Source organism: Rhinopithecus bieti, unplaced genomic scaffold (assembly GCF_001698545.2).
Source record: "Rhinopithecus bieti isolate Rb0 unplaced genomic scaffold, ASM169854v2 scaffold_947, whole genome shotgun sequence".
Taxonomy (NCBI): Eukaryota; Metazoa; Chordata; class Mammalia; order Primates; family Cercopithecidae; genus Rhinopithecus; species Rhinopithecus bieti.
This window is the reverse complement of record NW_016803664.1, coordinates 4,961,664-4,988,381: the sequence shown is the minus strand read 5'-3', so window position 1 is coordinate 4,988,381 and position 26,718 is coordinate 4,961,664. Positions and strand designations below refer to the sequence as shown.

Below are 26,718 nucleotides of genomic sequence, written 5' to 3'. Positions count from 1 at the left end.
GAGGGTCACTTAAGGCCAGGAAGGTTGCTTTGAAACCAGCCTGGTCAACATAGTGAGACACCGTCTCTACAAAAGAAACATTAAATAAATTAGCTATTTAATTTAAAGTGTGGTGATGTGCACTTGTAGACCCAGCTAATTGGGAGGCTGAGGCAGAGGACTGCTTGAGCCTAGGAATTTCAGCCTGCAGTGGGCTGTGATTGCATCACTGCACTCCGGCCTGTTTGACAGAATAAGACCCTGTCTCAAAAAAATAACAAAAATCAAAAGCACACACACACAAAAACCACAAACAAAAAAACCCCACTATTTAAGATACTATTTTTATGTATCAGAACACCCAAGAGCTGAGACATGAGAAAAGAGGCACTTACACACTGGCACTGGAGCATGAACTGGTATAAACTCTTTTGAAGACAACTTGGCAATATCTATAAAAATAAAAAATTTGGGCCAGGCACGTTGGCTCACGCCTGTTATCCCAGCACTTTAGGAGGCCAAGGAGGGTGGATCATGAAGTCAGGAGTTCAACATCAGCCTGGCCAACATGGTGAAAATCTGTTTCTACTAAAAATACAAAAATTAGCCGGGTGTGGCAGTGTGTGCCTGTAATCCCAGCTACTCGGGAGGCTGAGGCAGGAGAACTGCTTGAACCTGGGAGGTGGAGGTTGCGGTGAGCCAAGATCATGCCACTGCACTCCAGCCTGTGCGAAAGAGCAAGATTCCGTCTCAAAAAATAAATAAAAAAATAAATAAATAATTGCATTCCCTTTGACACAGATACTTCATTTCTAGGAATTTATCCCATAGAATATACATACTCAAGATTGGGCAAAAAGAGACATGGAGAAAGATGCTCTTTACAGTATTGCTTATAGTACTGTGAGATTTGACACAACTTGACACAATCAATAGGGAACTGGTCAAAATTATTATGGTAGGCCAGGTGCAGTGGCTCATGCCTATAATCCCAGCATTTTCGGAGGCCAAGACAGGAGGATCACTTGAGGCCAACAGTTCAAAACCAACCTGGGCAATATGGCAAGACCCCATCTCTACAAAACAATTTTAAATTGGGCAGGCATGGTGGCACACACCTGTAGTCCTAGCTACTCAGGAAGCTCAGACTAGGAGGATCACTTGAGCCCAGGAGCTGGAGGTTGCAGTGAGCTATGATTACACCACTGTACTCCGGCCTAGGCAACACAGCAAGACCTTATTTCAACAACAAGAACAAAAATAATTATGGTACATCCATACAATGAAACAGCATGCAGATGTTACAAAGATCAGGATAGATTTAGATGTGCTAGTATGAAAAAAAGTCCAAAAACATATTTTATCAAAGATAACACCTACATTCTATTTTTGCAGAGAAAAGATTATGCATGTGAGATATTTATGTGGGCAGAGCTAAACATCTAGAATAAATATTCACTAGTACTGGATAATAATGGTTAACACTAGATAGCAGGATCTAGGGGGTGAAAAAGAACTTCCTGTTTTGCAGGGTGTGGTGGCCCACACCTGTAATGGTAAAACAGTCTCTACAAAAAATTAGCCAGAGGCCAGGCGCGGTGGCTTATGCCTGTAATCCCAGCACTTTGGTGGGCGGATCACCTGAGGTCGGGAGTTTGAGACCAGCCTGACCAACATGGAGAAACCCCGTTTCTACTAAAAATACAAAATTAGCCAGGCATGGTGGCACACGCCTATAATTCCAGCTACTCGGGAGGCTGAGGCAGGAGAATCGCTTGAACCCTGGAGGCAGAGGTTGCGGGGAGCCGAGATCACGCCATTGCAGCCTGGGCAACAAAAGTGAAACTCCAGCTCAAAAAAAAAAAAAAAATTAGCCAGGGCTGGTGGTGCACAGCTGTAGTCCAGCTACTTGGGAGGCTGAGGTGGGAGCATCACCTGAGCCTAGGGAGGTGGAAGATGTAGCGAGCTGGCCGAGTGCAGTGGCTTATGCTTGTAATCCCAGCACTTTGGGAGGCCAAGGCGGGCGGATCATGAGGTCAAGAGATTGAGACCATCCTGGCCAACACGGTGAAACCCCATCTCTACTAAAAATACAAAAATTAGCTGGGTGTGGTGGCGTGCTCCTGTAATCCTAGCTACTTGGGAGGCTGAGGCAGGAGAATCGCTTGAATCCAGAAGGCGGAGGTTGCAGTGAGCTGAGATGGCGCCACTGCACTCCAGTCTGGGTGACAGGGAAAAACCTTGTCTCCAAAAAAAGAAAAAACAACAAAAAAAAAAACAAAAAACCTTCCAGTTTAAGCTCTATTCTTTAACACAGTTGTTCAATTTGTTAGGGTGCTGAAAGTATAGGGTAATTTTAAATTTTTACTTCTATTAATTTTGTAGTGTTGTTTTTACAATAGCTTAAAAAAAATTTATTTTTGTTGAGACAGGGTCTCGCTGTTGCCCAGGATGGAGTGCAGTGGTGAGATGTTGGCTCACTGCAGCCTCTGCCTCCCGGACTCATGTGATCCTCCTACCTCAGCCTCCTGAGTAGCAGGGACTACAGGTATGCACCACTATGCCCAGCTAATTTTTGTATTTTTAGTGGAGATGGGGTTTTACCATGTCGTCCAGGTTGGTCTTGAATTCCTGGGCTCAAGCAACCTGCCGGCCTCAGCCTCCCAAAGTGCTGGGATTACAGGCATAAGCCATCACGCCTGGCTGGTAATTTCAATCAGTAGCAACTATCTTCCCAAATAACAGTAAATAAGGAATGTTATTGCTATGCCATTTATGAGTTTTTTGCTCCATATTCAACATCTTTTGCCTTTAACTCCTGCCCAAGGCCACAGCATATAACATTTCCAGCTTAGACACAGTCTCCTTCCTAACTGCCAGTTCTCAGTCACAATGGCTCAAAGAAGCCAAAGGCTCTGGATGGAAGAAAATTGCTTTTCACAGGCAAAAATGTAAGATATCTGCACACACTTCAGGCGCACAGACATCAGGAGAGAGCACTGCATTCCACATGGCATCCATCTGGTATGAAACCCCACATTTTTTAATAAACAAGAAGCCTGTTCCATACATAGGGAGACTCCTGAAAACCTGGTGATACGTATATTTGAAAATGAGCGTGTTTCCATAGGAATGAAAGAAACTGTCTGTTTACAGAGCCTGTTACAACAGAATAGACCTATTGTACCTACCTTCTTTCCACAGACTGCTTTTCCTTTAGGAGATCATTTAGTTTGTGCTCTAAATTATCACACTTCTCAATTGTTTCTTTAAACTTGGTCTTCATGTTGTTAATCTGAGAGAGCAAACAGAAATCAGATTCATTTCACAAACGTAATGTGGTGTGCTCTTTGGGGCTAACATCATATTTTCCCCCCTAATTATATGTATGTAACTTTGACAAATCAAAATTAGAAAAGGTGACATATAGCAGTTTCCAGACAGGGAAAAAATATAAAGAAAAGGTGAGGTAATCATTTGAAAGAATTTCTGTAACAGGATTAAAAATGCTGGGAGATCTTTTTTTTTTTTTTTTTTTTTGAGATGGAGTCTCGCTCTGCCTCCCAGGCTGGAGTGCGGTAGCACGATCTCGGCTCACTACAATCTCCGCCTCCTCGGTTCAAGCGATTCTCCTGCCTCAGCCTCCCGAGTAGCTAGGATTACAGGCATGTGCCACCATGCCTGGCTAATTTTTGTATTTTTAGTAGAGATGTGTTTTCACCATGTTAGCTAGGCTGGTTTTGAACTCCTGACCTCAGGTGATCCACCAGCCTTGGCCTCCCAAAGTGCTAGGACTACAGGTGCCTGCCACCATGCCCAGCTAATTTTTGTATTTTTAGTAAAGACAGGGTTTCACCATGTTGGCCAGGCTGGTCTCAAACTCCTAACCTCAGGTGATCCACCTGCCTCGGCCTCCCAAAATGCTGGGATGACAGGCGTGAGCCACTGTGCCCAGCCTAATTTTTTTCTTTTTTTTTTTTTTTTTGAGACGGAGTCTCGCTCTGTCACCCAGGCTGGAGTGCAGTGGTGCGATCTTGGCTCACTGCAAGCTCTTGCCTCCCAGGTTCACGCACAATTCTCCTTGCCTCCGCCTCTGATAGCTAGGACTACAGGCGCCCGCCACCACGCCCGCTGATTTTTGTATTTTTTTATTTGTAGAGACGGGTTTCCCACCGTGTTAGCCAGGATGGTTTCTCGATCTCCTGACCTCGTGATCTGCCCGCCTCCGGCCTCCCAAAGTGCTGGGATTACAGGCTTGAGCACACCACGCCCGGCCAGGAGAAAGTTTCAAAAGGATCTAGTGCTCTGTTATTTTAAACAATATTGAAGAGAAAAATAATACCTAACTAGAATTCGAGCAATTTTAAAGCTATTTTGATTTTTATGACATAGAAGAACATTTAGAAATCTCTCTTCCAGCTGGACGTGGTGGCTCACGCCTGTAATCCTAGCACTTTGGGAGGCTGAGGTGGGCGGATCATGAGGTCAGGAGTTCAAGAACAGCCTGGCCAATATGGTGAAACCCCTTCTCTACTAAAAATAAAAAAATTAGCTGGGCGTGGTGACATGCACCTGTAGTCCCAGCTGCCCAGGAGGCTGAGGCAAGAGAATTGCTTGAACCCGAAAGATGGAGGTTGCAGTGAGCCAAGATAGCGCCACTGCACTGCAGCCTGGGTGAGAGAAGGAGACTCCGTCTCAAAAACAAAACAAAACAAAACAAAACAAAACAAAACAAAACTCTTCCGTGTTCTTCCAATGGAGGTTGATTTTAAAGTTAATTTGAATGGAAAATTTATTTTTGTTTGATTGTATTGTATTGTATTTTTTTTGAGATGGAGTCTTGCTCTATCACCCAGGGTAGAGTGCAGTGGCGAGATCTTGGCTCACGGCAACCTCCACCTCCCTAGATCAAGACCCTCCCTGCCTCAGCCTCCTGGATCACGAGGTCAGGAGATCAAGACCATCCTGGCTAACACAGTGAAACCCCGTCTCTACTAAAAAGTACAAAAAACTAGCCGGGCGAGGTGGCAGGCACCTGTAGTCCCAGCTACTCAGGAGGCTGAGGCAGGAGAATGGCGTAAACCCGGGAGGCAGAGGTTGCAGTGAGCTGAGATCTGGCCACTGCACTCCAGCCTGGGCGACAGAGCAAGACCCCATCTCAAAAAAAAAAAAAAAAAAAAAAGAAATTTTCTCCTAAACTTACTCCTGTCAGTTAAAGGAAGTTGAAAAGGACAGAAATTACTATCATAAGGAACCAAATTGTACATGTCTTGGACAGTAAAGATACTTAAGCTAAACACATTTAAATCAAGATGAAAATACAAAGGTAACCCTAAAAAGGTTTTTTTGTTGTGTGTTTTTTTTTTTTTCTTGAGATGGAGTCTCGCTCTGTCACCCAGGCTAGAGTGCAGTGGTGCAATCTCAGCTTACTGCAAACTCCGCCTCCTGGGTTCACACCATTCTCCTGCCTCAGCCTCCCAAGTAGCTGGGACTATGGGCACCTGCAACCACACCCGGCTAATTTTTTGTATTTTTGGTAGAGACAGGGTTTCACCACATTAGCCAGGATGGTCTTGATCTCCTGACCTTGTGATGTGCCTGCCTTGGCCTCCCAAAGTGCTAGGATTACAGACGTGAGCCACTGCGCCTGGCCAAAAAGGTTTTTAATATTGTTACAGACAAATGTTAACGATTTAAATTAGTGCTTTTTAAAACATTTCTGGTCCAGTGCCACAGCTCACGCCTGTAATCCCAGCACTTTGGGAGGGCCATGGCAGAAGGTTTGTTTGAGCCCAGGAGTTGGAGATCAACCTGGGCAACATAATAAGCGCTCCCCATCTCTCTCTTTTTTTTTTTTTCTTTGAGATGGGAGTCTCACTCTGTTGCCCAGGCTGGAATGCAGTAGCGCAATCTCAGCTCACTGCAATTTCCGCCTCCCTGTTCAAGTGATTCTCTTGCCTCAGTCTCCCAAGTAGCTGGGACTACAGGCACGTGCCACCACGCCTGGCTAATTTTTTTGTATTTGTAGTAGAGATGGGATTTCACCGTGTTAGCCAGGATGGTCTTGATCTCTTGACCTTGTGATCTGCCCGCCTCGGCCTCCCAAAGTGCTGGGAATTAGAGGCGTGGTGAGCCACCACGCCCAGTCGACCCCCTAATCTGAGCAAAATTTTTTAAAAAATCAGCCAGGCACAGTGGCACCCTCCTGTGGTCCCAACTAGGGAGACTGAGGTGGGAGGATCGCTTGAGCGTGAGAGGTGAGCCTGAGGCTGCAGTGAGCTGTAATGGTGCCACTACATTCCAGCCTGGGCAACAGAGTGAGATCTCATCTCAAAAAACAAATGAAAACTTCTGACCATTAGCCCACAGTAAGAAACATCCATGCCACACACAAACCTGAAACGAGTTTCACAAAACAATATTAATTGTCGGCTGGGCGCAGTGGCTCATGCCTGTAATCCCAGCACTTAGGGAGGCTGAGACGGGCGGATCACGAGGTCAGGAGATCGTGACCATCCTGGCTAACACGGTGAAACCCCGTCCTACTAAAAATACAAAAAATTAGCCGGGCGTGGTGGTGGGTGCCTGTAGTCCCAGCTACTCGGGTGGCTGAGGCAGGAGAACAGCATGAACCTGGGAGGTAGAGTTTGCAGCAAGCCGAGATGGCGCCACTGCACTCCAGCCTGGAAGACAGAGCAAAACTCCATCTCAGAAAAAAAAAATGTTAATTGTAATACACCCTAATATTTACATCTACACTATTTTATCTAATAAAAATGCTAGTTGTGGTCCACCAAACTCATTTTACAATCCACAGCTGGCAAAATACTGATTAAAATGAAGCTAGACATCCACAAGAAAAGATGTACTTTTAGAGGAGTTCACCTTACGACTACCTCTGCCTACCGTGTGTTCTTCATACGTGGCCATGAAAACTAAGAACCTTTGAGTGTCTGTGAGCTTCGTCGTCTAGAATAGGCTCTGCTCACATGCTACTATAACGGCACTACCTAAGGCACTGGGGGAAAGAAACAGTGTTTATAACTGAAGCCTACAATGAATTTCAACCTTGATCTACACCCCTCCTTCACATCAACAGGAGGCCCACAAACAAGAATCTCTGTCAGTGAGACCCAGGGTCTGGGTTACTGGTTCTCCCTGAACATATTCTACTGCTGGGGGTGCTAACGGACAAGAGACTGGCCAAAAGAAGGACGGTGGTGGAACAAAAGTCTTGCATCATCAATTAACTTATGGCTAAATGACATTTGTTACCAGAAAACAAAAGCATCCTTTTAAGCACCCTAAGCATTTTATTTAGAGCTGCTCTGGCTTCCATTTCACCCTGACCTAAAAGCAAACATGAGTTTCAGTGTTTCGTTTCCCTGCCCCTTGACTTGCTTTTCATTGGCATGTTTTAGGGAATGAAGTTAACCCTAAAGAATCCTACAGGGCAGAGAGAATCCTGAGCTTAGCTCTCAAGCATCTGGATGAAGCACTTGAGATAGTCACGCTGGTATATCCCATGGAAAAACTCATGAGTGCAGCTGCAGCAGAGTTGCCAATGCACTTCCCATGAGCCATGACTTCATAGTATGCGGCAGCGACCCGTGCTCTGCCTCCATCAAGAGCATTGGGAGGCGGTCCTCCCTGCACATACTCTAATCAAGCCCTATTCAGAACTAGTAAAGTCAAGTGACCTTGAGTGCCTCCGGAAGGGCACTTGTGTTGATTAGAAGGCTCTTGTAAGAATTTCATCAATAACTTTTAACTGCAAATCATTTTAAAACTGATTTCTTTTTTTTTTTTTTTTTTTTTGAGACGGAGTCTCAGTCTGTTGCCCAGGCTGGAATGCAGTGGTGTAATCTTGGCTCACTGCAACCTCTGCCTCTTGGGCTCAAGCAATTCTCTTGCCTCAGCCTCCCGAGTAGCTGGGATTACAGGCGCCTGCCACCACGCCCGACCAATTTCTGTATTTTTAGTAGAGATTGGGTTTCGCCATGTTGTCCAGGCTGGCCTCGAACTCCTGACCTCAAGTGATCTGCCTGCCTCGGACTCCCAAAGTGCTGGGATTACAGGTGTGAGCCACTATACCTGGCCTAAAGCTGACGTTAAGCATTAATTTTTACAAACCCTGATTTTGCCCACTTATGGCATATCCAGAAACTGGGGCCCATGGCCCTGCCTGCTAAGCTCCAGGATATTCCTAGCCACCTCAGAGGTGGGCCCCAAGCCCAGCTCTGTACTGCCTATCTGAAGGTCCAAGTACAGGTGGGGACTCACAAAGTTACTAAAGTAATTGAGAAATGTTACAAGATTTTATTTCACACTAAGGTAATCACTGAATTACAGACACTGTCCCTAGGTCCAAAGAAAGGTTCCTAGAGCCATAATTATACACAATTATACACAGGTGCTTACTAGTTTTCAGACTACCTTCTTTGGAAGTCACAGGGTTCCTTGCACATACTGGAGACAGAGCTCTGGGCCTTCCATCTGAGTTTCCACCAAAATCATACCACTGTTTAATTTTGCTAAAGTAGTGAATGGCATCTTTTTTAAAGGATTAAATTTTAATGAATTTTTTAAATTTCATTAAAATTTGAAAACTGCTGCCCTAGACCTTCAGGGTGAATAATGAAGTGCCAATATCTCTGCCCAATTTTATTTCCTTCCATTTAAAAGGGCTCTGCGCCATTTCACTGCCTTAGAAGTTCATGTTTAGCTCCCAAAGGCAACGGTTCCCAAGTGCCTGACTCAAATGAAAAACCCTTATGTAGATACTTCTATCTTTTTAGCGGAACTTCACAAGGCACTAGAAAACCAGATTGAGGTTTTAAAAAAATAATAAAAAATAAAAAAAGCAAACAAAACCCCCTAAGACCCCAAAATATCAAAACAGTCAAGCCTTTAAATCCAAAGTTTCTTTTTAGTGGCAAAAGTTTTCCACCTGTTACCAGCCTGAGAAGGGAAGATGGTAAGATTCCTCTTTCCCTGTACTCTGCCTTCCACAATCCCCATCAGAGTGCCCTGCCATGTGGCATTTCAGCAGTCACCAAACCAAACAGACTTACTTCCTCTGCTGTGTCCTTCTCTATCCGAACTATCTTGTTTTCCCAGTAGATTCGCTGAGATTCCAGCTGACTTGTTAGTAAATATGAATACTAGAAACATAGAGAATAAAGACCAAAATGTAAGTCACTGTTGTCAATCTCTGAAATCCAATTTAAAAATCTGATCTTTAATGATCCACAGAAAACTAAAACTAACCAACAGAATGTATACTTACACCCTGGTTCCACTCTACTCAATATATACTGGACCAGGGGACAGAAATGACATTATGCTTCCGTCCTCCTGCGGTTTACAATCTAGTCAGAATAAATGTACTTATAAAAAAAATTATTCTGGTCAAGCTGACTTTAACAAGAACCACAGTGGTTTTAAATCTATGTATAACTCAAACTTACCTGTCTCCCTGCCCCCATGAAGCAGTCCTGTCCCATCCTGTCCCACCCAGCACTTGAGTCAGGTGCCCCTTTTCAGCTCCCTTAGCACTGTGCCTATCAGTAACAGCACTCAGGACAGCAACACTTTATCACCAATTTACCTGCCTGTCTCCCTGACTGGACTGTGAACTCTTTGAAAGTGAGGGTTATATCTCTACTGCTGTATCTCCAATGCCTGGCACACGGTGGACGTCAAGAACTGTTTGCTGCGTGACTGCATGAATGAATGAACAGTGCTGTGTAACCACAGGGAAGGGACAGATGGCATATGACAGTAAGATCTGAGAGAAGGCGAGATTTGAGAGGGCACTGACAGACAGGAGGAGAACAGATAAAGACAGAGATCCGAGTCCAGAGAACTACTTGGCCAAGACAGAACTGTGGACATTAGAATCTCTTCAGAAATGAACGAGTAACACTAATAAGGCTGGTGTGCCAGGTTAGGAGACATGACGCCAGCAGAAGGCTTTGGGGTATTATACTATTGACAAATATGGGCAACGGGGAATCCAAGGCCAAGGAGTGGCAAGGTCACATCTCCATTTTGGAAAAACCATTCTAGAAGAATAGAAGAGATATAAACATGTGTGCAGGCTACAGAGAGGGCAAGAAGAATGTCTATGCTACTGAACCCTAAGCTCCACAAGAGCAGGGAGTTTGTTCAATGCTGCATTTGCAGCACTAGCACCAGTAGGTGACAGCAAATATTTTTCTTTTTTTTTTTTGTTTAAACCTGGGTCTCACTCTGTTGCCCAGGTTGGAATGCAGTGGTGCAATCATGGCTCACTGCAACCTCAACCTCTTGGGCTCAAGGGATTCTCCTGCCTCAGCCTCCTGAGTAGCTGGGACTACAGGTGCATGCCACCACACCTGGCTAATTTGTTTTTAAATTTTATTTTTAGTAGAGACAAGGTCTTGTTATGTTGCCAAGGCTGGTTTTGAACTCCTGAACTCAAACGATCAAGCCTTGGCCTCCTGAAGTGGTGGGATTACAGGCATAAGCCATCATGCCTGGCCAATAAATATTTCTTTCTTTTGGAGACGGACTTTCACTCTTGTCACCCCAGGCTGGAGTGCAATGATGCCATCTCGGCTCACTGCAACCTCCGCTTCCCAGGTTCAAGCAATTCTCCTGCCTCAGCCTCCCAAGTATCTGGAATTATAGGCGCCCACCACCACACCCAACTAATTTTTGTATTTTTAGTAGAAGTGTCGTTTCACCATGTTGGCCAGGCTGGTCTCAAACTCCTGACCTCAGGTGATCCACCCACCTCGGCCTCCCAAAGTGCTGGGATTACAGGCGTGAGCCACTGTGCCCTGCCAGTATTTCTTGTATGAACAGAATGCATGTACAAACTTAATGTGGAGGATTTACTTATTCTAAATACTTAAAAGTATTTGATCCTTTTTTATTAATAGAATAACTTTTTAAAGATAATAATATAAACCTCATTTTAGGCCATTTTACTGACTATCAGACTTTTAAAAGTCTTGCAAGTTTTCTTTCTTTTTTTTTTTGGTTGAGATGGGGTCTCGCTCTGTCGCCCAGGTTGGAGTGCAGTGGCCGGATCTCAGCTCACTGCAAGCTCCACCTCCTGGGTTTATGCCCTTCTCCTGCCTCAGCCTCCCAAGTAGCTGGGACTACAGGCGCCCGCCACCTCGCCCAGCTAGTTTTTTGTATTTTTTTTAGTAGAGACGGGGTTTCACTGTGTTAGCCAGGATGGTCTTGATCTCCTGACCTCGTGATCCGCCCATCTTGGCCTCCCAAAGTGCTAGGATTACAGGGTTGAGCCACCGTGCCCGGCCAAAATAAGCAAGTTTTCAAACGTCCATTTCCTCCTAAGGTTAAGGTATGTTTCTAAAACAACCTTTTTCAAAATTTATATAAAATATGACTCGTGGCCAGGTATGGTGGCTCACGCCTGTAATCCCAGCACTTTGGGAGGCCGAGGCAGGCAGACCACGAGGTCAGGAGATTGAGACCATCATGGTTAACATGGTGAAACCCTGTCTATACTAAAAATACAAAAAATTAGCTGGGTGTGGTGGCACACGCCTGTAGTCCCAGCTACTCGGGAGGTTGAGGCAGGAGAACTGCTTGAACCCGGGAGGCAGAGGTTGCAGGGAGCCAAGACTGCACCACTGTGCTCTACCCTGTAGCTACAGAAAGACAATCTCAACACTGAACTTGAGACAACTACAGATATCACAATGAAGGACGAAAGTAATAAGGCACTAACAGTGAAACTTAGACTTTTTTTTTTTGGAGATGGAGTCTCGCTCTGTTGCCCAGGCTGGAGTGCAGTGGCCGGATCTCAGCTCACTGCAAGCTCCGCCTCTCGGGTTCACGCCATTCTCCTGCCTCAGCCTCCCGAGTAGCTGGGACTACAGGCGCCCGCCACCACGCCTGGCTAATTTTTTGTATTTTTTAGTAGAGACGGGGTTTCACCGTGTTAGCAAGGATGGTCTCGATCGCCTGACCTTGTGATCCGCCCATCTTGGCCTCCCAAAGTGCTGGGATTACAGGCTTGAGCCACCACGCCCGGCCTCTTTTTTGTTTTTTTGAGACACGGTCTTGCTCTGTCACCCAGGCTAGAATGCAATGGCACAATCTCAGCCCACTGCAACCCCTGCTTCCCGGGTTCAAGAAATTCTGGTGCCTCAGCCTCCCAAGTAGCTGAGATTATAGCCATGAGCCACCACGCCCAGCTAATTTTAGTAGGGACAGGATTTCACCATGTTGGCCAGGCTGGTCTCAAACTCCTAACCTCAGGCGATTCACCTGCCTCAGCCTCCCAAAGTGCCGGGATTACAGGCGTGAGCCACTGTGCCCAGCTGAAATTTAGACTTTCAAAGAAGAAAAACAGAATAAAAATATTTTAATAACACTTCACAGCAATGATCGAACTTTTTTTTTTTTTTTTTTGAGACGGAGTCTGGCTCTGTCGCCCAGGCTGGAGTGCAGTGGCCGGATCTCAGCTCACTGCAAGCTCCGCCTCCCAGGTTTACGCCATTCTCCTGCCTCAGCCTCCCGAGTAGCTGGGACTACAGGCGCCCGCCACCTCGCCCGGCTAGTTTTTTGTATTTTTTAGTAGAGACGGGGTTTCACTGTGTTAGCCAGGATGGTCTCGATCTCCTGACCTCGTGATCCGCCCGTCTCGGCCTCCCAAAGTGCTGGGATTACAGGCTTGAGCCACCGCGCCCGGCTTTTTTTTTTTTTTTTTTTTTTAGACAGAGTTTCGCTCTTGTTGCCCAAGCTGGAGTGCAATGGCGTGACCTGGGCTCACTGCAACCTCTGCTTCCCAGGTTCAAGCGATTCTCCTGCCTCAGCATCTCAAGTAGCTGGGATTACAGGTGTGTGCCACCATGCCCAGCTAATTTTTTGCATTTTTAGTAGAAACGGGGTTTCACCACGTTAGCCAGGCTGCTCTTGAACTCCTGACCTCAGGTGATCCACCTGCCTCAGCCTCCCAAAGTGTTGGGATTACAGGCATATGCCACCGCGCCCAGCTATGACCAAACTTTTTAACAAAAATGTACATCCAGGTAANTTTTTTTTTTTTTTTTTTTTTAGACAGAGTTTCGCTCTTGTTGCCCAAGCTGGAGTGCAATGGCGTGACCTGGGCTCACTGCAACCTCTGCTTCCCAGGTTCAAGCGATTCTCCTGCCTCAGCATCTCAAGTAGCTGGGATTACAGGTGTGTGCCACCATGCCCAGCTAATTTTTTGCATTTTAGTAGAAACGGGGTTTCACCACGTTAGCCAGGCTGCTCTTGAACTCCTGACCTCAGGTGATCCACCTGCCTCAGCCTCCCAAAGTGTTGGGATTACAGGCATATGCCACCGCGCCCAGCTATGACCAAACTTTTTAACAAAAATGTACATCCAGGTAAATGACAAATATTTCAAATTAGAATAGTAAACAGCAGTAGAAACAGATATTGAGTGATAACTCATTCAGTCTCTTACCTCTAATTGTAAGGCATCTATTTTCTCTTCCTGGCAAGTATCCCCCTCACATTCATACTGTACTATTTTTCCATCTGTTTTACTTGCAACCAGTCGATGAACATAGTTATCTAAAGAAAGAGTCAACAAAAGTGTGTTTCTTTAGAATGAAAAGGGTCTTTTTTACCTCTGACAAAATTTTTGTTTTTTTCAGATAGAATTTAAATGCTTTATAACATTTCTTTAAAAGTGTCAAATCATTTGAATTTTAGAGGGGAGGGAGAAAGGAAGAATGGAAGTATTAACTCCGTTTATAATGTGTATGATTCAAGCCATTCCTAGAAAAATAATGCCCTCAGGGAAACTGAGAATTTGGGTTTGCAACAGCTGTCAGAAGATGACATTTCAAGCTGGGAGGGAAAGTGAAGAGGTTGCAAAGGCAAAGTTCCACACAGAATGAGTCCAAATTAGAAAAGAGAGTGGTGTTCACCTCCAGCATAGTCCCAGACTCGATGGTTGGTAAGCTGCATGGCATACGTGTGCTGTGTTTCCTCAAAGTGCTTATAAGCATGTCGACTGACATACCGTCCACATCCTATGTGGCCGCATATTAAACAAATCCAAAGATTCTGCCGGAAGAGGTAAGATCTTAATTAGTTAAATAAAAATAAGTGATCTGGCCGGTCGCGGTAGCTCAGACCTGTAATCCCAGCACTTTGGGAGGCCAAGGCAGGTGGATCACCTGAGGTCAGGAGTTGAGACCAGCCTGGCCAACATGGTGAAACCTCCATCTCTACTAAAAATACCAATATTAGCTGGGTGTGGTGGCAGGTGCTTGTAATCTCAGCTACTCAGGAGGCTGAGGCAAGAGAATCGCTTGAACCCAGGAGGTGAAGCTTGCAGTGACCCAAAAGCATGCCACTGCACTCCAGCCTGGGCGGTAAGAACAAGACTCCATCTTAAAATAAACAAACAAACAAACAATCAATCCAGCTCAGAGTGGGAAGGGGCCTGAGGCACAAGAAGACAGAATTGCTGGTTGGGCACAGTGGCTCACACGTGTAATCCCAGCATTTTGGGAGGCTGAGGCAGTAGTATCGCTTGAGCCTAGGAGTTTAAGACCAGCTTGAGAAACATAGCAAGACCCCAACTCCACCAAAACACAACAAAACTAAACAAAAACACTAGGCCATGGTGGCACGCACCTGTGGTCCCAGCTGCTTGGGAAGCTGAGATGGGAGGAAGGCTTGAGCCCAGGTATTTGAGGTTACAGTGAACTATGATTATGCCACTGCACTCCAGCCTGGGTAACAGAATGACACCCTGTCTCAAAAAAAAAAAAAAAAAAAAGAAAGAAAAAACTATTCCTACAGGAACCTGATTAAATGTATGTTTAAAACCCAACAATCAAGGATGCTTTTTTATGGGTCATTTTTTTGCTGATTTCTAAGAAGCACTTATGTGAATAGCAAGAAAAAAATTCACAATTCATCAGTAAAAGCCTAACCCTTTCAAAAGTGCAAAGAAAAAAGGAATAAATTTAGCTCAGGAGTAACACAATTTGTGTATTCATATGTCTTGCCCGACCCTAGACAAAAAGAAAAAAAATCAGTCTCAAAAATTAGAAGAATTTAGGCTGGGTGCAGTGGCTCACACTTGCAATCCCAGCACTGTGGGTGGCTGAGGTGGGAGGACTGCTTAAGACCAGGAGTTCGAGACCAGCCCGGGCAACAGAGTAAGCCCTGTCTCTTAAAATATAAAAAATAAAAAATAAAAATAAAGAACTTAAGTCATACCAGGCAGAAGAAAACTCATGACAGTTAAAGCTGCGTTCTTTGTTCTTTTCCATCACCCATTACTTACTTCCTGAACACCACACTCAAAACACTTATTTTCTTCTACTGGCTCGGGCGTTTGACAGTACCGGCAAACAGGACACCTATCCAGGACACCAAAAGATAATGGTGCAGGTTAAATATAAATGACAGCTGTTACAGAACCCAAAAGTCAAACACTGGATTTTATATCCTCCTCCTCTTATATGCTATTTTTATCATAACTAAGGATATCACTTAAAATATACAAAATAAAAATATAAAAAATCTTGATAAAACAGAGAAGAACGGAGAGATTGGGATCTGCCTCATGTCCTTTTCTGCTCTTCTGTCTAAAGGTTAGACGATCAAAGAGCTAAGTATTTGCAGGTTACAATTAGGACTTCATTTCATGTCTGATTATTTATAATGGTTTTTTTTTTTTTTTTTTGAGACAGAGTCTTGCTCTGTTGCCTGGCCTGGAGTGCAGTGGCGTGATCTCAGGTCACTGCAACCTCTGCCTCCCAGGTTCAAGCGATTCTCCTGCCTCAGCCTCCTGAGTAGCTAGGACTACTAGCTACTAGTAGTGTACAGGCGTGCGCCACCACACCCAGCTAATTTTTCTATTTTTAGTAGAGATGGGGTTTCACCATGTTGCCCAGGATGGTCTCAATCTCTTGACTTCATGATCCACTGGCCTCAGCCTCCCAAAGTGCTGGGATTACAGGTGTGAGCCACCGCTCCTGGCTTGTATTTTTTTTTTTTTTTGAGATGGAGTTTTGCTTTTGTTACCCAGGCTGGAGTGCAATGGCGTGGTATTGGCTCACTGCAACCTCTACCTCCTAGGTTCGAGCAATTCTCCTGCCTCAGCCTCCCGAGGAGCATGTGCCACCACACCAGCTAATTTTGTATTTTTAGTAGAGACGCGGTTTCTCCATGTTGGTCAGGCTGGTCTCGAACTCCCAACCTCAGGTGATCTGCCTGCTCAACTTCCCGAAGTGTTGGGATTACAGGCATGAGCCACCGTGCCTGGCCTGTAATGTATTTTTACTCCAAACAACCTGCCTTATCCCCATTTCCCAAAGATTTAAATCATTCAAAAAGTACCCTGTCTTCTCCAGGTTGCTCCTAAGAATTGGATTTAAAATCTGTAGTAAAAAACAAAGATTTTTTTTTTTTTTTTTGAGACACAGTCTTGCTCTGTCACCCAGGCTAGAGTGCAGTGGCGCGATCTCAGCTCACTGCAGCCTCTGCCACCCAGGTTCAAACGATTCTACTGCCTCAGCCTCCCAAGTAGCTGGGATTGTAGGCGTGCACCCCCATGGCCCAGCTAATTTTTGTATTTTTAGTGGGCATAAGGTTTCACCGTATTGTCCATGCTGGTCTTGAACTCCTGATTTGAAGTGATCCGCCCACTCGGCTTCCCAAAGTACTGGGATAACAGGCATGAGCCACCGCACCTGGCTAAACACAAGGTATTAATGTACTTATTGAAATGCACATGATATCTCACTGCACCATGAACATCATGTGGAAGATATCAGCACTCTATCAGGCATTCATGTCTCAATTTACTAAAAGCCAATAAAAACAAAGTTGAAAAAGTCCATTAACTGTTTTCTATTATACTCCACATAAAACAATGCTAAATACTAGTCATGAGTATCTTTGTCAGATGGGCAACTAGGACAGAAAGTGGGTTATAGCTGAGGCTGATTGAACTGGCACCAGGAAGAAACAATTTTCAAGATATAACTAGTGGCTGGGCTCGGTGGCTCACGCCTGTAACCTGAGCACTTTGGGAGGCCGAGGCAGGTGGATCACCTAAGGTCAGGAGTTTGAGACCAGCCTGACCAATATGGAGAAACTCCGTGGTGGCGCATGCCTGTAATCCTAGCTACTTGGGAGGCTGAGGCAGGAGAATCGCTTGAACCTGGGAGGTAGAGGTTGTGGTGAGCCGAGATTGTGCCATTGCACCCCAGCCTGGGCAAAAGAGTGAAACTCTGTCTAAAAAGAAAAAAAAAAAGATATAACTAGTAACAGTTTGTTACCCAACTGAGTAAATAAAACGAAGAAAAGGGAATAAACAGGAAGAACACTAAGTGTGCGTCACAGATGATGCAGCTCTATCTGCGTAAAAGAAAGGAAAGGATCTAGTCCACTTCTTCCTTCAGCATCAAAAGAGAAGGCAGAAGACAGACTCAAAGAAAGAAATGGCAGCCAGAAAGCAGAATGCAGTCTTATTAGAGATGGAAATTGGTTTTGTCTCATTCCTTCGGTCTGTGTGGTGGCTGTGAAGGTGGTTGAAAAAGAAAACAGGCCAGGTGCAGTGGCTCACATTTGTAATCCCAGAACTCTGGGAGGCCAGGGGGCCGAGGCAGGAAGATGGCATGAAGCCAAGTCTACCCTGGCCAATGTAGAGAAAGCCCTTCTAAAAAACAACAACAACAACAACAACAAAATTAGATTTCAGAACTGGTTCTGAAATCCAATTCTCTACACTGTGCCCAAATGATCAAAATGATCTTTCTGAAATGTAAATTTGATCTTGAAAAGAAAAAAAAATTACAAAAATAAACTTATAAATAAACAATTAGCATTCTATGATATACCACCTCATCTGTCTACTAAAAAATAATCAACAGTTTATCAGCCAGGCACAGTGGCTAATGCCTGTAATCCCAGCACTTTGGGAGGCTGAGGTGAGTGGATCACCTGAGGTCAGTAGTTCGAGACCAGCCTGGTCAACATGGCAAAACCCCATCTCCACTAAAAATATAAAATTAGCCAGGTGTGGTGGTGTACGCCTGCAGTCCCAGTTACTCGGGAGGCTGAGGCATGACGACTGCTTGAATCCGGGAGGTGGAAGTTGCAGTGAGCCGAGATCGTGCTACTGCAGTCCAGCCTGGGTGACAGAGTGAGACTCTGTCTCAAAAATAATAATAATAATAATAATAATAACAATAATAATAATAAACAGTTTATTAAATTCTTCCTGCCTTTCTCTGCAAAAAATAATTTTATCTTATTTTCCTGATGAGATCTTTGGGAGCTTTTCCCAGAATGGCCTTCTCTGACATCTCTCTGTATCAAAAAGACCAACACTGCCTCCTACTGCAGCCCTTCCTGAGTACTCCTGGTTAGGGATGCCATCACTCTCTCTTCCAATCTCCACCCTGAACCACATGCATTTATGTACAAGTATAAACTCTCTTAGACCAACCCATCCCAAAGAGGACCTGAATTTGCTTCCTCTGTCTCAGCATCTCTCACAGTTCTATGCTTATACCAAGGCTCAAACCTTACTAAATGAACTGCATGATTTTGAGGGCAAATGGCCTGTCTTACACCCCATATGACAGGTTGAATTTTAGTCCCAGTTCTGGCATTCTCTGGCCATGACACTTTTCGCTTGCAAATTCTTATCTCTGGGCCTCAGTGTCCTCCTCCTGTATAAACTCAAGTGGTTGGAAAAAATGGTCCCTGAGGAAACTTCCAACTTTAAAATGCTATGGTTCTAAAACAGTTAATTTATATCAAAAGGTATACTGGGGATGGGTATCGTGGCTCATGCCTATAATCCCAGCACTTTGTGAGGCCAAAGCAGGAACACTGCTTGAGCTCAGGAGTCCAAGATCAGTCTAGACAACATAATGAGACCCCATCTCCACAAAACAAACAAACAAAAAAACAATTAGCTGGGTGTGATGGTGCACATCTGTAGTCCCAGTTACTTGGGAAGCTGAGGTGGGAGGATCACTTGAGCCCAGGAGTTTGAGGCAGCAGTGAGCTGTGATCACACCACTGCACTCCAACATGGGCAACAGAGCAAGACTCTGTCTCAAAAAAAAAAAAAAAAAAAAAAAACTTAACTGGTATAGCAGATGGACTGAAGATACAGATAAACACTTTAAGGAATGCACATATCTCAGTATGGCTTTGTTCAAGGCAACTGGACAATTCCTTGAAAAACTCCCAAATGATACCCAAGAATTGACTGAGGACTCCATGGAATTGGAGCAAGATGCTTGTCCAGCTAAATAAGCAGGGCAGTGATAAGCTGCAAAAACCCAGTTTATTTATATGCTCCTTAGTGTCCACCAAGTTCCTCCTGTGTGCCACGTCCCCTACCAGGTATGAGAGGTACAGCAATGAGCAAGCCAGGCACAGCCCCTGCTCTGTGAAGCTGACATTCTTCTTCCAGCCACCAGGCCACTTGTGAGTAGACAAAGATTCCTGTAGACTTTCACCCCTCATCACTTCCGTGCTTGGGAACATGATCTTCCCCTTCCCCCACTGCCTTCTCTGGGTTCTGCTCTTTACCCGGCTTAACTCCTAATTATCCTCCTGGAGATGCCGCTTCTCAGGTGGTCCTGGCTTCATTAGGGCCCCAGTTCTCAGTCCCAATGCTGCACACTGCTCTTCTGTAACACTGGTTATGGCTGTGATTTATTTACTTGTGTGATTTCATTCTGGGTTTCCCTCTGTGCTGGGAAATCCAGAAGGCCAGCATCTGATACACCTTTCTGGTTAAGTCCCACAGTGCAGTCTGCAAAGGGAGCAACCACCCTGGATTTAGGGGGTAAAAAAAAGGTACAGGCCTCACCTGTTCTTTGTCTGTAGCAACATCACTTATGACTAAGACCTGGTATGTTGGGAATCAGCAGACTGTAGAGTAGATCTCATACTTAGTAACTGTTATTTCTACTGGCTGCCAAGCCATCAACAGCCCAGCAGAACTAAAATATTAGGCTGCTGTAGCCCAGTTGATAAGAAGCCCAGAGTGAATGGCAGACACCAAGTGCAGCTGATACAAGAGATTCTAGATCTAGATTTCATTGTAGCATGAGAGCCTCAAACTAACCTTTGCTTTTTTTTTTTTTTTCACTCTCTGGCTCTTGGAAGGAAAGAACAACTCATGCTGCTTTGGGGAATTCCACAAGGGTTCAGAATCAGCATACAAAAAAAGGACTTGGTCTCAGAATGCTGATTCCCTGAACTTAGGATAGGGAAGGAGTTTTTAAAAAGGATCTCTTGAATAAAGTCAAATACTTGGAATGGTTCATTTCTGCTGGTGGCTCTTTTATTTTATTTATTTTATTTTTTATTTTTTTTGAGACGGAGTCTCGCTCTGTCGCCCAGGCTGGAGTGCAGTGGTGCGATCTCCACTCACTGCAAGCTCCGCCTCCGGGGTTCACACCATTCTCCTGCCTCAGCCTCCCGAGTAGCTGGGACTACACGTGCCTGCCGCCATGCCCGGCTAATTTTTTGCATTTTTAGTAGAGACGGGGTTTCACTGTGTTAGCCAGGATGGTCTCGATCTCCTGACCTCGTGATCCGCCCACCTTGACCTCCCAAAGTGCTGGGATTACAGGCATGAGCCACTGCGCCCGGCCCCTGGTAGCTCTTTTTAATTCTGGGAAGGGTTACAATGGGCCTGTACACAGTGGGGTTCGGCCCCTGTACTCACGTGGTGTCGTCCCAGCGCTGTAGACACTGGCTGTGGAAGCTGTGGTTACATAACGTTGTGAGGATGCCATTCACAGACTCGTCCATGCGCTCCAGACACACCGTGCACTTGGGGAGCTCAGTCAGGTCCATCACTGGGAGGCTGGCACCCTACAAGAAACACCTCACATAAACCTTACTCTTCATCTACCAGCAATACTTTTCCTTCTTTTTTTTTTTTTTTGAGACAGGGTCTCGCTCTGTCACCCACACTGGAGCCCAGTGGCGCAATCATGGCTCATTACAGCCTTGACCTCCCAGGCTCAAGTGATCTACCACCTCAGACTCCCCGGTAGCTGGGACTACAGGCATGAACCACTGTGCCAGGCCTTTCTTCTTTTAATACTAGTTTTCTAGTTGCTTTTTTGACTCCCGGCAGGATATCCTCAATATCACTGCTCTAAGCAAACAATTTAAATTGGTTATATTTTCATTCATTTATTCATTCATTCAAGAAACACGCAAGTACCTCCTATATTTCAGCACTGTGCCAGGTATTGGGAATACAGTGGTGAACAAAACAAAGATCTCTGCCCTCACAGAACTGACATTCCAGGAAGGGAGACTGCTGCCAAAACCTTAACATATAAATCTCAAATGTGACCAGACTCCTAGCTCAAGCTCTAAGTGTCTATGACTATAATAGAATACAAAAGAACAAAAGAATAGCTGGACCTGAAGGATTTTTCCATAGAGTAAATTATAACTTAACACTTTCTACTCAGTGATAACAGCACCAACAACACTGATTTTTCTTTATTCCCTCATTTTACAGATAAAGATTGAGACCCTGCTATGCACAGCAGACAGATACTGTTCTAGGTATGGAACAGTGGTGAGCAAAAACAGATTCGTTAAGTCCAAAAAAACAGTCAGTTCCTGTCTCCACAGAGCTTAGAGTCTAGTGGAAGGAGAGACAAAAATCAAATTAAAAGCAAACAGTACAGAAAGCCACAACAGTGTGTGAATTACGGGGCATGACAGTCTAGATGGTCAGGAAAGGCATTCCTAAGACAGTGCTTGACTTGACGCTTCCAGCCAGAAGAGGAGAAGGAATTACTTAGGCAAAGGTCGGGGAGCACACACTTACGGACAGAGAAGAAGCACATTAACCTATAGTCCCTGAAGAGTAGATACTTATAGGAAATCTCTCAAGAAGCCACGTTAAGAAAGGAATCTCTAAAACTGAGGCCTCGTGCAGCATCCAGCACAAAGGATGCCCAATTTTATCACGTCAAATTTTTTTTGAGTTTGATAAATTTATTGGTATTTTAGTAAAGACACTCATCTCAGTTGTTTCTCTCTCCCAGCTTGACCTTAGGTTAATATTTCATTTGGGTCAAGAAAAGAGTATGTAGGAGAGGTATGTTAACAAACAGGAAAATGGACAAAAACGGATAGTTTGCCTACATTAAAGTAAGTTAAATTCATGTATTTTGATATAATTAAATCATGTAAGAACTAAGAGTTCTATATACATTTCCATTGTTTTACTTGGGGCTTATTCTAAACTTAAATGCTTGTGAACAAGTGTTAGGAATACACACAGCATGCTTCTCTGGAGTTATTACCAACTAAAAGAGCTCAGCGAGCAGTTACCACCAATAAAACAGTCTGAAGCTGCCTCCAAATATAATATTGTAGGAGTTTTCAAGGAAATTTTTATACTGTATGCTTCTTCTGTGACTATGCTTTTAAAAATGTGTTTAACTGTCACATTAAGAAAGATGCCAGGCAGGGTGGCTCACATCTGTAATTCCAGCATTTTGGGAGGCTGAGGCAGGTGGATCACAAGTTCAGGAGTTCAAGATCAGTCTGGCCAAGATGGTGAAACCCTGTCTCCACTAAAAACACAAAAAATTAGCCGGGTGTGGTCGTGGGTGCCCTGTAATCCCAGTTACTTGGGAGGATGAGGCAGAAAATTGCTTGAATTTGGGAGGTGGAGGTTGCAGTGAGCTGAGATCGCGCCACTGCACTCCAGCCTGGGTGACAGAATGAAACTCCGTCTCAAAAAAAAAAAGCTCATATACAATACAAAATACAAAAACAAACACCCTACGATACACAAATCTCACAAAGCGTATGTGGTGAGATTCCAAAAAATGTTTGAAGATGCATTTTCTTTCCTTCTATTCCAGTATCTAGAATGTGCTTTTTGAGAGGCCATTTATTATTTTATGTATACATTTAAAATAAATCATGTAATTTTACTAGTAAGAAAGCCGGGTCAGCATGGTGGCTCACACTCATAATCCCAGCACTTTGGGGGCCAAGGCGGGCAGATCACGAGGTCAAGAGACCAGCTTGGCCAACGTGGTGAAACCCCGTCTCTACTAAGAATACAAAAATTAGCTGGGTGTGGTGGCATGTGCCTGTAATCCCAGCTACTCCGGAGGCTGAGGCAGAATTGCTTGAACCTGGGAAGCATAAGCTGCAGAGAGCCGAGACTGCACCACTGCACTCCAGCCTGGGTGACAGAGCAAGACTGTCTGGGTCGGGGAGGAAGCCAGTAGTTAAGTTCAATTTAAACTGGATTTCACAAGTTAGTAATTTAAATCCTTAGACAAAGTTAAAGAAAGTGCATCTTCTTGTTTTCCATCTTCATACAATGTTAAAAAATTTTTTTGGTGTTTATACTTTTAAATAAATAAAAACAGCCAAATGCTTAATATGTACATTTAATTTTTTGGTGGTGGTGGTTCGTATTTTAAAAGAAAAGCTTCCTTATGATTTGCCTCAAGTTCTGGTGGAAATGCTTACAGCAACTAGTTAATAAACAAAAAATAAGAGAAGCACATTCAAACTGCAGATTTACTTTGGTAGCAAATGGTTTTTCTTTGAAGACTAATGAAGATACACAAGACCCACTAAGGTGAAGTGGGCTATTTCAAATATTCAACAGGTTACATTTTTTAAAAATTCTTTATTATTATTTTTTTAATCTCGGTTCACTGCAAGCTCCGTATCCCGGATTCATGCTATTCTCCTGCCCCAGACTCCCGAGTAGCTGGGACTACAGGTGCCCGCCACAATGCCTGGTTAATTTTTTGTACTTTTTTTTTTTTTGAGACAGAGTCTCGCTCTGTCACCCAGGCTGGAGTGCAGTGGTGCAATCTTGGCTCACTGCAAGCTCTGCCTCCTGGGTTCACACCATTCTCCTGCCTCAGCCTCCCAAGTAGCTGGGACTACAGGCGCCTACCACCACACTCAGTTAATTTTTTTGTATTTTTAGTATAGACGGGGTTTCACCATGTTAGCCAGGATGGTCTCGATCTCCTGACCTTGTGATCTGCCCGCCTCGGCCTCCCAAAGTGCTGGGATTACAGGCATGAGCCACCGCGTCCGGCCAAAAAAGAAATTCTATTAAGAGCTAAACGTCTGTATCCACTGATAGCAATGCAATACCTACTTTATGATGACTTGAAACAAAACAAATGCCTATAAGGAAAAAAGCTGCATTGTAATTTTATCTAAATTTACTTTCAGTCAATAGTTCAGCAACATTTTCTTCCCAATACAATACTCCCTGTCTCCATAAGGCTGTTCCTGGGAGCCAGACAAATTTAGGTAATAAGCGAGTTAAGAGAATAACTGCTTGCAGTTTTAAACAGCCAATAACTTTTTGCTTCTCTCTTTTTTGAGACAGAGTTTCGCTCCTGTTGCCCAGGCTGGAGTGCAATGGTGTGATCTTGGCTCACCGCAACCTCTGCCTCCTGGGTTCAAGTGATTCTCCTGCCTCAGCTTTCTGAGTAGCTAGGATTACAGGCATGTGCCACCACGCCTGGCTAATTTTGTATTTTTGGTAGAGACGAGGTTTCTCCATGTTGGTCAGACTGGTCCTGAACTCCTGACCTCAGGTGATCTACCCACCTTCGCCTCCCTAAGTGCTGGGATTACAGGTGTGAGCCTGTAATGGCTCGCTATAGTCTGGACCTCCCCGACTCAGGGGATTTTCTTGCTTCAGCGGCCCGAGTAGGTGGGACCAGGGTGCTCAGCATCACACCCAGCTAATTTTTGTATTTTTTGTAGAGACAGGGTTTCTTTTTTTTTTTTTTTTGAGACGGAGTCTCGCTCTGTCACCCAGGCTGGAGTGCAGTGGCCAGATCTCAGCTCACTGCAAGCTCCGCCTCCCGGATTTACGCCATTCTCCCGCCTCAGCCTCCTGAGTAGCTGGGACTACAGGCGCCCGCCACCTCGCCCGGCTAGTTTTTTGTATATTTTAGTAGAGACAGGGTTTCACCGTGTTAGCCAGGATGGTCTCGATCTCCTGACCTCGTGATCTGCCCGTCTCGGCCTCCCAAAATGCTGGGATTACAGGCTTGAGCCACCGCGCCCGGCCTGAGACAGGGTTTCATCATGTTGCCCAGCCTGGTCTCAAACTCCTACGCTCAAGCGATCCATCACCTCGGCCTCCCAAAAAGCTGGGATTATAGGTATGAACCACCACGCCCGGCCAGGGTGATCTTGTCTCCACAAAAAATTTAAAAAATTAGCCAGGCATGGTGGTACACGCTTGCAGTCCCAGCTACTGAGGAGGCTGAGGCTAGCAGATGCTTGAATTGGAGAGATCGAGGCTGCAGTGAGCCAAGATCACACCACTGTGTTCCAGCCTAGGTGACAGAGCGAGACCCTGTCTCAAAAATAAAAGGCAGAAACAAGAGTTAGGAAGACAATTAAGGGTTAATATTGAAAACAAAAACATTTATTTTCAGCTTCAGGCTTCATTGATCTAGAATTGATAAACACTCAATTTCAACAATGCAGTATCATTTTTTCTTTTTTTACGTTTTTTGAAATTTTAGAAAATGAGATGAAATTCAATAAAATTCTCTAAAGTGTACAGTTCATTGGCTTATAGTATATTCACAATGTTGTGCAACTGTCACCACTATCTAATTCTGGAACACTTCCATCAATTCCAGAAGAAATCCTGTATACTGTTAGCAGTCACTCCCCATTCATCTCCTCCTGCAGCCCTGACAACCATCAGTCTACTTTCTGTGTCTATGGACTGGCCTATTCTGGGTATTTCACAGATACCTTAGCATTCAATTTTATACCAATCTGATATATTTTAATAAAACATAGGAACAATTCACACTTACATCTTCAGATTTGAGCACTTCAGCTCTTTCCACATACACTAGCTGGCAAACGTCATCTTCTATTGAGTTGAACTGGCGGCCATTGCATGCCATGTAAAAACTATCTGCATCAGCCTATGTATACCAATAGGGAAAAGGAAAAACATTAAGACAGACACCCTGAAAATCTGCTTTATATTCAATATGCATGGCTTTATTCATTCTCATCAGCTTTAAAATTTATACTTAGGAGAGAAAGCAACCACCAAAAGTCACATCTACTGAAGCTGATTGGTAGGCAAATCGCACTCTCTAAGTCAACAGTCTATGTTTACAATATTTCCTGGGCTACAACAGAGTTTTTACTTGAATTGGCAGAAGGTACTGAAGTGCAACAAGCTGAAAGCTGGTACAATTTTAATATTCAACCAGCACAGTCAACATTTCCCTTAATAGCAGTTTTTTTTCCCTCTAGTCATCACTTGTGCAGCTGCAAGTAAATACTCATTTCTGCAAAGCCTGGAACCAAATAAGTGACGCTTGTTATGAAAGAACTCTTTAAGGAAATGTCAGCATTGGGCTGGGCGCAGTGGCTCAAGCCTATAATCCCAGAACTCTGGGAGGCCGAGGCGGGCGGATCACCTGAGGTCAGGAGTTTGAGACCAGCCTGACCAACATGGAAAAACCCCGTCTCTACCAAAAATACAAAATTAGCCAGACATGGTGGTCCATGTCTGTAATCCCAGCTACTCAGGAGGCTGAGGCAGGAGAATCGCTTGAACCCAGGACGCGGAGGTTGTGGTGAGCTGAGATCGGGCCATTGCACTCCAGCCTGGGAAAAAAGAGCGAAACTTCGTCTCAAAAAAAAAAAAAAAAA

General features: G+C 44.5%; 1 protein-coding gene across 1 annotated transcript in view; it reads right to left on the bottom strand.

Annotated features, from left to right (window-relative positions):
- The window catches only part of BRAP (BRCA1 associated protein), a 41,686-nt gene that overhangs the window by 2,863 nt on the left and 12,105 nt on the right, over window positions 1–26,718 (bottom strand). Inside the window, exons 6-12 of the mRNA XM_017895874.1 lie at window positions 25,863–25,976; window positions 20,720–20,868; window positions 15,299–15,374; window positions 13,926–14,064; window positions 13,457–13,566; window positions 9,054–9,143; window positions 3,171–3,274 (exon numbers count right to left, since the gene is read on the bottom strand). Coding sequence (XP_017751363.1) covers window positions 3,171–3,274; window positions 9,054–9,143; window positions 13,457–13,566; window positions 13,926–14,064; window positions 15,299–15,374; window positions 20,720–20,868; window positions 25,863–25,976 — 782 coding nt within the window. The remainder of the gene's footprint in view (window positions 1–3,170; window positions 3,275–9,053; window positions 9,144–13,456; window positions 13,567–13,925; window positions 14,065–15,298; window positions 15,375–20,719; window positions 20,869–25,862; window positions 25,977–26,718) is intronic.